The 12102-nt window shown below is 46.0% G+C and overlaps 2 protein-coding genes across 2 annotated transcripts; one reads left to right on the top strand and one right to left on the bottom strand.

The window, feature by feature from the left end:
• Nucleotides 1-1255: 1255 nt before the first annotated feature.
• On the bottom strand, nt 1256-6296 carry LOC147156174 (uncharacterized). The gene is made up of 4 exons (XM_086065387.1): nt 4200-6296; nt 3325-3448; nt 3082-3154; nt 1256-1432 (listed from the first exon to the last, which is right to left on the bottom strand). Exons 1-4 carry the CDS (start codon nt 4375-4377, stop codon nt 1385-1387), a joined length of 423 nt encoding a protein of 140 aa, XP_085921513.1. The 5' UTR covers nt 4378-6296; the 3' UTR covers nt 1256-1384.
• On the top strand, nt 5060-12028 carry msl2b (MSL complex subunit 2b). The gene is made up of 3 exons (XM_086065378.1): nt 5060-6147; nt 8376-9586; nt 10623-12028. The coding sequence occupies exons 1-3, from the start codon at nt 6006-6008 to the stop codon at nt 10920-10922; spliced, it is 1653 nt and encodes a 550-aa protein (XP_085921504.1). The 5' UTR covers nt 5060-6005; the 3' UTR covers nt 10923-12028.
• The last annotated feature ends 74 nt before the right edge of the window (nt 12029-12102 follow it).

Below are 12102 nucleotides of genomic sequence, written 5' to 3'. Positions count from 1 at the left end.
GCCAAGCCCCACAAGTGTCTGCCCTCTCAAACGCTAAATCCATATTTATAATGTCGTGTCGTTTGGACGTTGTATTTGAGTCTTGTGCAAAAAGAAAGTGGAATACATTAACTTAGCTAATTACAGGACGATGGAATAAAAAGAGTTGTATACGTCAAGATACAAAGTCGGGGGTACGTGATGATAAAAACAAAAGGTCAAATAACATCTAATTTTCCAAATGACTAAAAAATACCAATTTACATGTGAAAAACTTTTTTTTTCTTGTTTTCTGCTATTAGGCTAATGTCTATGTACCATTACAACTTTAATCTAAAAAACAAAAAATCTTCTTTCTTGAAAATATCTTTTCTTTTCTTTTTTCAAACCATGTACAACTTTTTTTCATATAAGTTTCAGGATTCCGACTTGCATTAAGTTCTAATTTCCTTTGACTGTGGTCATATACTCTTTTGAAGCTAATGATCAAGTATGACTTCACATGTATTGTTTTGTAAGATAACAAATAGTTGTACTTTGATGCAATGAACATAAACGTGGCAGCACAACGTAAACAAGCCATCGAGTACAGTACAGTACACGCCCAGACCAAAAAGATGTCACGTGACAAGCAAGTGCTGATTACGACGGAAAAGGTTGACATCATTCGTGATTTCTAAACGATTCCGTGAATTCCTGCATGCGTGTTCTCCCTCTTTCGCAAAAAACAGGAAGGATGTGTGAGAGTCGGTGTCACCACCAAGTGTGTGTGTGTGTGTGTGTGTGTGTGTGTGCGTGCGCGCGCGTGCGCGCTGAATCGTATTGTAGGCCTACATACAGTAAGCACTAGGATGAGGTAACAGCAACCCTCATCACTGATAATGTTTACAATCATATTGTTCATGTCACCTGTTCTATTTCTTATGGATTTTCATTATTTTGGATTCTTTTTTTGGGATCAAGAAACAATACAGCTTGCTCATGGGACCACACTATAAAGTCCAAAATAATTTTACAGGATTTTTCACATCCTCATTCTGTATTTGTTTATATTCTTGGCATACATTTGTTTGAGTGTGTATTCGATATCCTTGATGTCAACAAAAGGCGGTGGTAGCGCCGGAAAAAGAAAAAAAAAGTAATTAAGTGTCGTAAACACGAGTGCCCTGGATTGTCTGCAGTTTCACATCCTCGCTCGTCTTTGGCGACACCCAGTGGACAATAGCAGCACTACAATTAGGAACAGCAGCAATGAGTTGCTCATGCAGTCAAATATCCAGTCATCATTTATTTGTGTTACTTTAAATACGAACCAATATACAAAACAAACTCTTTTTGACAAAAGGAATATTCTTGTAGAAAAGCAATAAATAGAAATTGGCACGAGAACTCTGGTGGGACGTGTTCAGTTGGTGTTCCGCATGGACATATCCGGAGGACACTTCAACTTGTTCTAAATGGAAGGTAAACAGAAGGTGTGGCAAATTAGCACAATTGCACATTTTGTGAACAATTTTTATAAACTGTTGCACCTCGTCTATAGCGCAGATTTATTTTTGGTTGTTTTGCAGGAAAGCCCAAATGTAGAATTGCACGCCTTCGGTGTTCTTCCACGGAAGAGACGTAGTTATTTAAAGGTTTACAATTGCACAATGAGGTTAGGGTCACTATACGTATAATAGTACTAGTAGTAATAATTTACATCGAATTAATTAATCTACTATGACGTTCCATATTATAAGTTAGGTAATGAGACTTTTGCGAAATGAAATGATTTGCTTTGACGGTAACGAGAGCGGATTTTGTTTGCGTGTGAGGAAGCGTTGACGCAACGTTCTCGTCTTCCTGCTCGGTTTCCTTTTAACGCGCGGTGGGAACGTTGTTCTTCTTTTGTGCTCTTAACATTCCGACTGTCACTTGAGATGTCACAGCCACTTTCGGCAGCCTGTCTTCATCCTCCTCCTCCCAACATACAAAACTGGCTTTTAACTCTTTACACGTGGGAAAGGAGCGCATGCAGCGCCGTTTTACTGGCACTCACTTTATTCCATAAAACACGGCGACAGTTACTAGAAGATAAGACGTTACGTTAGCAGACTGTTCCCGACTGCACTTGCGACACTTTTTATGACGGGAGGATCCTTTTAATTCAGTTCACATTCAATCCAGGTTGCGCAATTGGAAGACATTTCAACGCCGCGTGTATAAAAGTGACTTTTAGCAGTCAAACATGCTTCAGCTTCATTGTGGTCAATTGTACACATTGATTTGGATGCAACGTGATTTTCGTTTCGCTATTCAAGTAAAGATGGCACTTGAGTGGAAAACAAGCAAATAGGCCAAAGTCGTGGTTGGTGATCAGGCAGAAAGGTCACGGGCGATCGTTAGCGAATCTTGAATAACGAACAATCTGGCAATGAGTCAGTCGTCAGGAAAGCCTGAAATAGTTGAGACGAGTGGAGGGTGGAAACCACTGGGCGAGTGCAAAAGTGACTAATGGTGAGAGAATCGACAAGTTCCGATTCCATTTGGACGACTTTTGTTTGATTTTGTTTCTTAAGCCCTTTTTTTACCTCAAGCGTACGACAGCATGTTTTGCAACCCATGATTTGAAGAAAAAAAACCATTCTTTACGAATACAAAGATACTTCTGGTGTCCCACAGGAGTCGATATTGGGCCCCCAGCTGTTCCAATTGATATTAAAACTCATTCAAACCCAAAAACATGTAAATAAGCTTTTTAAATACTTTGTCCTTCATTCCCCAAAACGTATTTATAATTTTTTTAATGCAAGAGTTAACAGAAGGCTTTGATGCAGCTTCTAAAGCAATGGTAGTTATTACAAAAAACGGCCAGAAGGTGGCAGCAGAGTATAAGAGATCAACCAGGGCCATGTTGCATGTTGTTTTCACCAGGAATGTGACTATTGATGGAAATAGCTATATTCAAATGCTAATTGCTGCAAAACGGTAACAGATACAAATATACTTTCTCTTTCCTGATGAAAGAAGAGATTCTAATCTTTGTTCCGGCAGGTTCCATGTGTTTGTAGCAATAGAAGACAATATTGTACGGGCCTTGCAAAATCAGTCAGCGCTCACCTTGTCCATCTTGTCTTTGAGCCACTTGGCCGCAGGACTGACGCACCACTGTTTGCCACTCTTGGTTACGATGCTACAAAAGAGTTCAATTATTGCTTCAGGAGTGAATTTGGGAACACCCACGCTGAGTTGCGGTCGTTCGAGTTCCAGGGACGATCCTAATCAAAAGACGCCTCCTGCGATGTTGCGTTTGTGTTGTTGTTGTTGTTGTTGTTGTTGTGTGTGCGTGTGTGTGTAGCTTACAGGAAGGCGTGCTGCTTGCAGTCCTCTCGTGGTTTTTGCTCAAAGCACCGCTTGATTCTGGGAAGCCTCCGGTAGCCGACGCTGCCGCAGCATGACAGTCGCACGTCCGGAACGTTGGATTCCACTGCAAAAAAATAAATATAAAAATACATCTGCAGTGTTGCACTCTAAAAAGAATGGTCTAAAAATGATTTTTTTAGTCATAAGTTGGTTCAACAATTCTCTTTTGAGAGTGTGGGCCGTTCATTTGGTTTCTTGGCTTACAAAAATGCGGTATCACGGCACATAACTGCCCATGACTGGAAAAAATGCATCAAATTACCAAAGAGGCTGATTATTAAATGTACAGACGGTTACAGATGTGTTTTGCTTGTCAAACTTGACGAACCAATCAGAGGCTCCGACCGACCATTTAGCATCTCACCAGAGATGCTAACTGTTACGCGTGTTAATGTGCGTAGCTCCCTAAAAATGGATTTTCCTTGTCAAACTTGGCTGCAACGTTTTGCTCCGAACAACCAATCAGATAACAGAAAAATGCTGATGTCATCAAAGGCCTGTGAGGATGAATTTGAATTTGGATTTCTTAAAGAAACAGTTATATTAATAATAATAGTTTTAAGTTACATGGGCTAGCACTACTTTTAATTCCGAAAGATCTGGGGCAGATTAGCTTGACATGGCAACACAGGCTGAAATTTAATTGGACAAGAACATCTTGTCGCTGCCAAATAAAGAGAATAGCCTACTGTTGGGGGGGAAAAAACTAAATTAGTTTCATTGAGCAAATATTAGAATTTAGCCAGTGCGTCTGATATTTTTTAGATCAACAGAAAGGTCCAACCTGCCATTGCTGGCGTGCGCGACAGATGTACCTTGTATCAGCACAAGTCCCAGGGCAAGGAGGAAAATCCAACATCTGGTCCCGAGAGTGGTCCACATGGTCAAACGCCACCAAAATGGACTACTGGATGTGATGGAAGCCTGACGCGTGTCATCCTTATGTACTGCGATGACACGCGGTAAAATAGGAAGCGTGTGCAGCGTGCACATGCGTGTGAAATGGAAAATATCAATTGGCAGTCAGAAAGAGGCTCGGAAGTTGCCGGAGTTTGGCATCATCGTGCCCATATATGCTGAAAAGTTGATTTTAGTACTGCGTGTGACTCAGGGGGAATCACGGGCCTGCTAAGAATAAAACTCAAAGCAAACCTTACGAAGCATAATGATCATAAAAACATTTTGGTGCTGAAAACACCCCAAAAATAGGAATTAGTCACGGCCGAGGAAGGAAGCTTTGTCCTAAATATTAACAGGAGTATTACAATCTGTCCATTTTCTATTATCCTCAATAAGGTTGTAGGGGAGTCAGCGTTCGAACCAACAACCCGCACTGTGAGGCAAACATGCTAACTGCTTTTCACTGTCTTCTGATTAGTGTATTGATAATATCTGACTGTGGTGAAAATAATAAAGGTAGCTATTTCCGTTCTATGAGGTAGTAACGGGAGTTAACTTGAATTATCAAAAAGATACAAAGAAGAAAAATAAAAGGGCTGATGAACTAAATTAATTTCTGTGTTTTTAAAGAAACTTCATATCTTTATCAGAGATAAAAAAAAAAGAAGCATTTATCAGAGATTTTTTTTTTTTTTATCTATCAGAGATGTTTCATTCATACATCTTCGTGACGTCGTCCTACGTCACAACCGCCCTCGCGAGATTTGCACCGCAGCACCCCCATGTGGACGTGTGTGGGAAAGGAGACGGGCGGTATGAGGAATACGCCGCTGCTAGCTGTAGCATCCAACACAAACACGGACTAAAAATCCCGTTTTCTTCGCCGCTGGCTCCACCGAGGTTCGGAGAGGATTTTATTTAGGCTCAAAACTTCCTTCAGGACGCCTCAAGGCCACCGAGGGGAACGACGGGAAGAATTGAGCCCCGCTGACAACCGTGCGGAGCCCCCACGGCCTGCTCTTCCAGCCCGCTTTCTGGTGTAGCGCAGGCGGCTAGCGCGGTCACGAGAGCCCGAGGCTTCCGCTGCTCGCCCTTTTTTCGGCCCCAACCGAACCGGAGGAGCCGCGAAATTCTTCCTCGACGGACCCTAACTCTAACCGGGGGCGACTGCGAGCTCGTCGGCGGCCAGGCGGTGCTCCTACTGCCGAAGGAAAGCTTGTTGGCGACGCCGCGGCCTTCTGGTTTGTTGTGCGCCGCCATGAATCTCGGCGAACAATAACAAGACGCGGAAGCCGACCGGTCCGGTACCCAGACCGCCTTACATGACACCGGCACGACGGCCGCTTTTCAAACCGAGACCGGCACGCACTCCGACTATGGAAGTATCGCGGGGCACCCGCAGCAAACCGGGTCATTTTTTTCACCAAAGCCCCCGCGTGAGAGCCCCGGCCGAGCGGCTCTGAAGCGACGATCGGGCTCCCGTCCGCACACTATGCTCCACCGAACCCGGACCAGCTTGTGAACAATTCTGCATCGAGGATGGATACGGGATGGGACTGAGGAAAACGCGATTAAGACCCGGAGCCTCTATGTTGTCGTCAAAGCCCCCAGAGTCCATTCAGCGCGTGTCGTGTTTGTGTTTCCCGGACACTTTGTTGCTGCTTTGAACGCATCGGAGTTTCGGAACCGAGCGGACCGGCTCGCCGGGTCAGGCCGCTGCGATGAACCCGGTGAACGCGACGTCGCTCTACGTGTCTGCGAGCCGCTCGGTGCTGCAGTGCGACCCCCGAGACCCCCGCGCGCTGGCCGAACTGTGCAAGCTGCTGCCCTTCTTCCGGCAGTCCGTGTCCTGCTTGGTCTGCGGTGAGTCAGTGACCGGCCGAGCGCTAACAATCGCGTCCAAACGCACGCACGAAGGTTTTCAAATGTGTTTTGTTTTCATCACCGACCGACTGACTGACTGACTGGTGTGCTTTGCGTGCTTGTTGTCAGCTGCCATGCGAGCGTTTTTGGATGATGCCGCGTTCAAGTGCTGTCGGAAGACCCAAACGCGATCGTTCACAATTTAGTCGCCATGTAACGTCGTCGCTCATTTTATTACTTTGTCACGTCGTGTGTCCAGGCTCTGACGTATAACTTCCGCTATTTGATATTCATTGAAAATTTGGCATCTTGCGGATAACGTCATGAGTTTAATCTTTATTACCGTCGTCAAAAATCATATTGTTTTCAACATGTTTTGCACGTCAGCAATTCAATCGGAAGGAAAAAAAATGATGACATATTCCTCTTGGTGGCATGTGATTCCGTTTTTTTTCCCAGGGGTAGTGAACGCATCTTACAGCATCACGACACACCCCCTTTGTGCTCTTGTGCGCTCTCCTTTGGAATTCTGTGGGACTTAACCACAATGAATTTTTAATGGTTCAAAAAAACCATAAAAAATTAGCTGTACAGGTAAATGTAATACATCATAGTACTGGTTGTGTTTTATTTTTTCTTGCATTTTGTCATGTCTGCCTTGAGAGAGAAAAATAAACATTTTATATGTGGAAGACTTTAAATTGGCCATTATAAAGAAAAAGAAGGAAAAAATAATAATATTTTGGGCATATGTTCCAGGAACATGATATAGATCGAGACCATATAATTTTCTAAAAATAGTTTTTAATCTACACTTATATAAAAAAAAACCCACATCTTTGCACCTGTTCTCACTGTCAAGAAGTAGGATAACTGTAAACATTCTTAAAAACAAACAAGCATTTAAAATCAGTGCTATAATGGGTGCACACGGCATACAAAATGAATATAGGGATGTCATCATCATCACCCCCCCCCCCCCGTTGTCTTTCATATTTAGCCTCCTCATTGTGAATGAATGATCAATGACTCATACAAGGAGTGGTCGTCCTCATCAATGGGCCTTCATCCTTTTTCCTGCCTGCAGCTGCAGACCTTAGCGGCCAGCGTTGCTAAGGAAGCGGCGCTCAAAGAGCGCTTGTGGCCGCCGAATATAAATAAACACACTTTGAGGCAGCTGTGAGGAGGCAGGAAGGAGGAGAAAAGTTCATCAATTCCAGACATAATGCCAACCATGAAAGCGACACCAAAAAGAAAAAGGACGGCGGGCGAGAAGGAGGCATTGATAAGACGAGACCGAATTTGGAAAGATTTTGGTTAGTGAGGAGAAGACGGTTTTGTGTTATGCTGAGTTGTCACACGTGCAGTGGCTTTATTGCAATTTGCGTAAAAAAAAAAAAATCGGATTAATCATTTGAATTTATTTTCCTCTTTGCTAATAGACGTCAAATTGTCTACTTCTACATCAAAGGGTTGCCCATGGATGACGGGAAAGCTCTACACAACGATCAATAATTCACTTCAACATAGTTACTAAGTGTGACACCATAATGCCACTAGATGACGAGAGGCCACGAGTTGGTGCCAAGGCACTACTTTTATGTGAGACTGGGCTTTCATCTGAGCATAATAATGGCGGATAGTTTCCAAAGAAAACATGCTTTCTTGTGGCTGGAAGGGATTAACCACATTTAAATGAATTTCAAAAGGGAACACTGACTAAATTAATAAGCAAGCTTGGTCAGCAAACAAACAAAATGTGTGTTCGGGATAGACCGATTATCGGCGCCAATACTCGGCGTTTTGATGAATATTGGCCTTCTTTCAGAATCTGACAGCTGATAAAAGATGATTTAAAACTGTTAAATGTGCTAAAGATGTAGGAACTATTTAAATGTTCAGTGAACCTGACCCTGGGAAGTCTCAGCATCTTTTGTTGTTATTTGGAAGTCAAATAAAGATAAATTGATTAACTTTCAAAAACAATACTTTTTAATTTTCATTTAAATTTTTGTTGGAATTTTAACACCAAAATGTCTTGTCTTAAGATTTTTGAATGTATTTTTTTGCGCAAATCAAATAAGTAACTCGTTCAACATATGCTTTAAGACATTTTTGACACCAATATTTTTTTCCCCGTGACTGAAAATAAATATCGGTTGACGGCCCTGAAAAAAAAAAGTTGATCTCTAGTAATTGTGTTTTCTGTCCTCCATCTTGCGGCGCAGGCAACCTGCTGCAGGACCCCATGGCGCCCACCGACTCGTCGTGTCAGCATTACGTGTGCCGCGGGTGCAAAGGTCAGCGGATGCAGCTGAAGCCGTCGTGCAGCTGGTGCAAGGACTACTCGCGTTTCCAGGAGAACCGGCAGCTGTCCCTGCTGGTGCGCTGCTATCGCAAGCTGTGCCTGTACATCACGCACTCGCCGCTCGCCGCGCACATCGCCGCCGCCGCCGCCGACTCGCCCGACCTGCAGGCCGTCCTCAACGAGGGCCTGCGGCTGGCCGAGATCGAGCTTGAACCCGAGCCCGACGCCGTCGAAGCGGAAGCGCCGGCGGAGGACGCGCCGCATCCCGACGAGGTCGACGAGGAGGAGGACGAGGCGGTCGGCGTCAACGGGCTGCACGATTGTAACGGACTCGCCGCCTCGCTGGACTTGGGCCGAGCGCTCGTCAAGCAGGAGGACTTTTGTGAGCAGATGCCGGCGGTGGGCGGGGCGGGCCTTTGCGACGTGTCCTGCTTCGGCGACGAGTTCAAGCATGGCGGGGGGCCGCTGCTGTTGAGCGTGGAGGAAGTTCTACGGACTCTGGACACGGACACCGAGCCCGACGACCCCCCCACGCCTCTGTCCGTCAACGGGCCTCTCTGCCCCGCCCTCCCCCTGGAGAGCAGCTGTCACCCCTTCCGCCCTCACCCGCAGCCCCCTCCTCAATCCCCCACCGCCGTCCCCCGAGGACCCCCTCGCTGCCACCGCAAACGCTCCCGCTCGGAAAGCGACAGTGAGAAGGTGCGGCTCCTCCCCATCGACAGCCTCCTGCGGGGACCCCCGCCCGACGGCGGCCCCCACTGCCCTCGCCTGGGCGCCACCCCCGTGTACGACTTCCCCTCCGCCACGCCCCACTTCCACATGGCGCCCGTGCCCAACGGCGGGCCCCCCAAGGTGGGCAAGGGCCCCCTGGGGTCCGGCAAGCCGCCCAAAAAGACGGGGGAGCACCACGGGGGCCCCAAGAAGGCCAAGGCCCGGGCCCCCAAACCCCGCTCGCAGGCCCGTGGGCCCCCCCACTCTCACGCTCACCCGCTCAGTCACCCCCCCAGCCCCTCCAAGCCGCTGTACAAAAAGCCCGTGGAGAAGAAAGGCTGCAAGTGCGGCCGCGCCACACAGAACCCGTCGGTGCTCACCTGCAGGGGGCAGCGTTGTCCGTGCTACTCCAATCGCAAGGTGAGGAGCTTTAGAAGACTTTAGGCGTATGAAGCCATTGTTATATAATGATCAAAAGGAAATAGAGCATTTTCATTTTTATTTCATTTTGTTTGATGTGTTTTGATTTCACTGCGTGCATGTTTGAAATTAAGATTTCAGTCAGACAATAGTACTTTTACATCAACATGCTTGATCACATTTCAAAGTTTGAAAACACTTTCTTTTTTTCTTTTTTTCTTTTTCTTTTTTTAAGAGCTCAGTATTGTTCATTCGGAAATGTCATCATCATTGCTCTTTTTTTCTTTTTTTTTTTAAATATATATATATATATATATACATATATATATATATATATACATATATATATATATATTTTTTTTTTTTGTGTGTGTGTGTGTGGGTGAGTATGTGTATGTGCGTGCGTGCGTGCGTGCGTGTATTTGTTAGCTCACCAGAAAACCTATTAGAAAAAATCTCATACCGTTCACCTAAACCGAACACCGCCGTCAGGAGACCCGAGGAAGGACCAAAGAAAACCAAGAAAGGTGAAATCCAGCACCGACCAGACACCCCCCACCAGAACTCCTCCCCAACCCAAGAAACATCCAGACCCCAACAAATCCAAAAAACATAAAATCAGGGAGGCCTCAAGAGACCAAAGGAGAGACCGAGAAAAGGAAGGAAGGACAGACGAAGCCGCGTGAGATCCGCAGACATCAGCCAGCCTCCACCGATTCAATAACCTGAGGAGGAAACAGATTGTGTCTGAGTTTCGGTAGATGCTGGTGCGGTGGATCTGGCATGCATGAAAATCTTCACCAAAGAGGGGAGCCGACGACCCCCGCCGGAACAGAGCAAGCGTTTTAAAACACTTTCGAAAGTCTTCCTTAGCACAGTGCTGCCAACCATGTTGTGGCACAACGTGGTACTACACTTGAGGCGCACAACTTTTAATTTGTCGTTCTTGCATGAAAATGAGTGCTTCAAAATCCTACATCAAATTCATACAAAATATATCTGAGATGCAATCTGTTATTTTTTGTGTGTGTTGCAGGCGTGCCAGGAGTGCATCTGCCGCGGCTGCCAGAACTCGTACATGGCGAACGGCGAGAAGAAGCTGGAGGCCTTCGCCGTGCCCGAGAAGGCCCTGGAGCAGACGCGCCTGACGCTGGGCATCAACCTCACCAGCATCGCCGCCGCCGCCCTTCGGGGCCCGCCCGGCGGCCCCCCCGGCGCCGCCCTGCTCAACGTAGCCGCCGCCACGGGCTCGCCGGTCGCCACCGCCTTCCTGTCGGCGGCGGGCCACGACGGCCGGGCCTTTGACGACTCGTTGGAGATGCACTTTGACTGTTGACTCTCCGCCTCGCTTGCTTTAGCGGCGTCACACGTTTGTTGGTCGCGCCCATCGCCGTTCGCTTCGTCGTCGTCATCACTGACCGTTGTAATTTATAACGATGATTTTTTTGTACGTGAAGCCGCCACGCGGGGGACATCTTAGCCAGGATCTATTTTATTAATGAAGCGGCGTTGACACGGTGAGGTAGTGGTTTAGCACTTCTGCCTTTCAGTTCTGAGGTTCTGGGTTCAAATCTGGGTTCCTGTGGAGTTTTGCGTGTTCTCCTCCCACATGTTAAGTTAATTGAAGACAAAAGTTGTCCGTCGGTGTGAATGGGAGTCAGAATGCTTGTTTGAACCCGAGTCCAAGTCACTTGATTTTGAGTATTTGCCCTTGCCAAGTCCTGATCCGATACATCGGGTAAAAAGAAATGCTATTAAGACTTTAAATTGAAAATAATACAATAAATAAATCAATTAAAATACATTTAAAATTGGACCCTTTTCATGTGAAAAATCACATGACTCTTAACGTGACCCCAACCCGACCCAATTAGCACGTCTGCCGCACATTTTTGAGTCTGTGGCTTCAAAGCCAAGTTGAATTGAAGAAAGTAATTGTCCACAGGTGCGAATGTTGAGTGTGAATGCTTGCGTGTTGGCACGACCCCCAACGAGGACAATAGAAAAATCACAAGATTGAAGTGCGTGTCACAGGCGCGTATATTTTTGGCGAGTGAGGCAGGAAGTGAAAAAAAAATGTGACAGGAAGTGAAAACAACCTTCCATGTGAGTTTACTGTTCATCTTCCTGGTGGAGGCGTTAGCGTGCTGGTTCGTGTTTAGGCGCTCCTCATGTCGTTGGTGTCGTTTGTTTGTTTTGTTTTTCCCTCACCAACTTGCTGCTAAAAAGGACGAGGAAGTTGATCTGTTTTCAAAATGTTCGTTACGAGTTATTTATTGGGAGTTTTTTGAGGGTTGCTGTCTTAGCATTTAATGTCTCGTGTCGTCCCCCCCAGGCTTTTGGTTCACACCCTCCCATCACCATCTCCACCCTACTGGGGCATTTGAATACCTGTAATATAACTGTATCATATTTCCACAAAAGAAAGAAAATCAAACCGTTGACTGAAGTGTGATTGGGTCTTTGATGCACTTCTGCCGCTTGACCACAGGTGGCAGCACTAAACATAAACAAGC

The sequence above is a fragment of the Leptonotus elevatus genome, chromosome 21, assembly GCF_054856555.1.
Source record: "Leptonotus elevatus isolate MCC_2025b chromosome 21, RoL_Lele_1.0, whole genome shotgun sequence".
NCBI classification, from domain to species: Eukaryota; Metazoa; Chordata; class Actinopteri; order Syngnathiformes; family Syngnathidae; genus Leptonotus; species Leptonotus elevatus.
The sequence above is the reverse complement of the archived record's forward strand: the minus strand, read 5'-3'. Positions and strand labels throughout refer to the sequence as shown.

Excerpts from the sequence above, each read along its gene's own strand:
- LOC147156174 (XM_086065387.1), bottom strand. The coding sequence starts at position 4,377 with ATGTGCACGCTGCACACGCTTCCTATTTTACCGCGTGTCATCGCAGTA. Across the intron at positions 3,155-3,324 it reads TGCAAGCAGCACGCCTTCCT|CATCGTAACCAAGAGTGGCA; the intron begins GTAAGCTACACA and ends ACTCTTTTGTAG. Across the intron at positions 1,433-3,081 it reads TCAAAGACAAGATGGACAAG|AACAAGTTGAAGTGTCCTCC; the intron begins GTGAGCGCTGAC and ends CCTTCCATTTAG.
- msl2b (XM_086065378.1), top strand. The coding sequence starts at position 6,006 with ATGAACCCGGTGAACGCGACGTCGCTCTACGTGTCTGCGAGCCGCTCG. Across the intron at positions 6,148-8,375 it reads CGTGTCCTGCTTGGTCTGCG|GCAACCTGCTGCAGGACCCC; the intron begins GTGAGTCAGTGA and ends CTTGCGGCGCAG. Across the intron at positions 9,587-10,622 it reads CGTGCTACTCCAATCGCAAG|GCGTGCCAGGAGTGCATCTG; the intron begins GTGAGGAGCTTT and ends TGTGTGTTGCAG.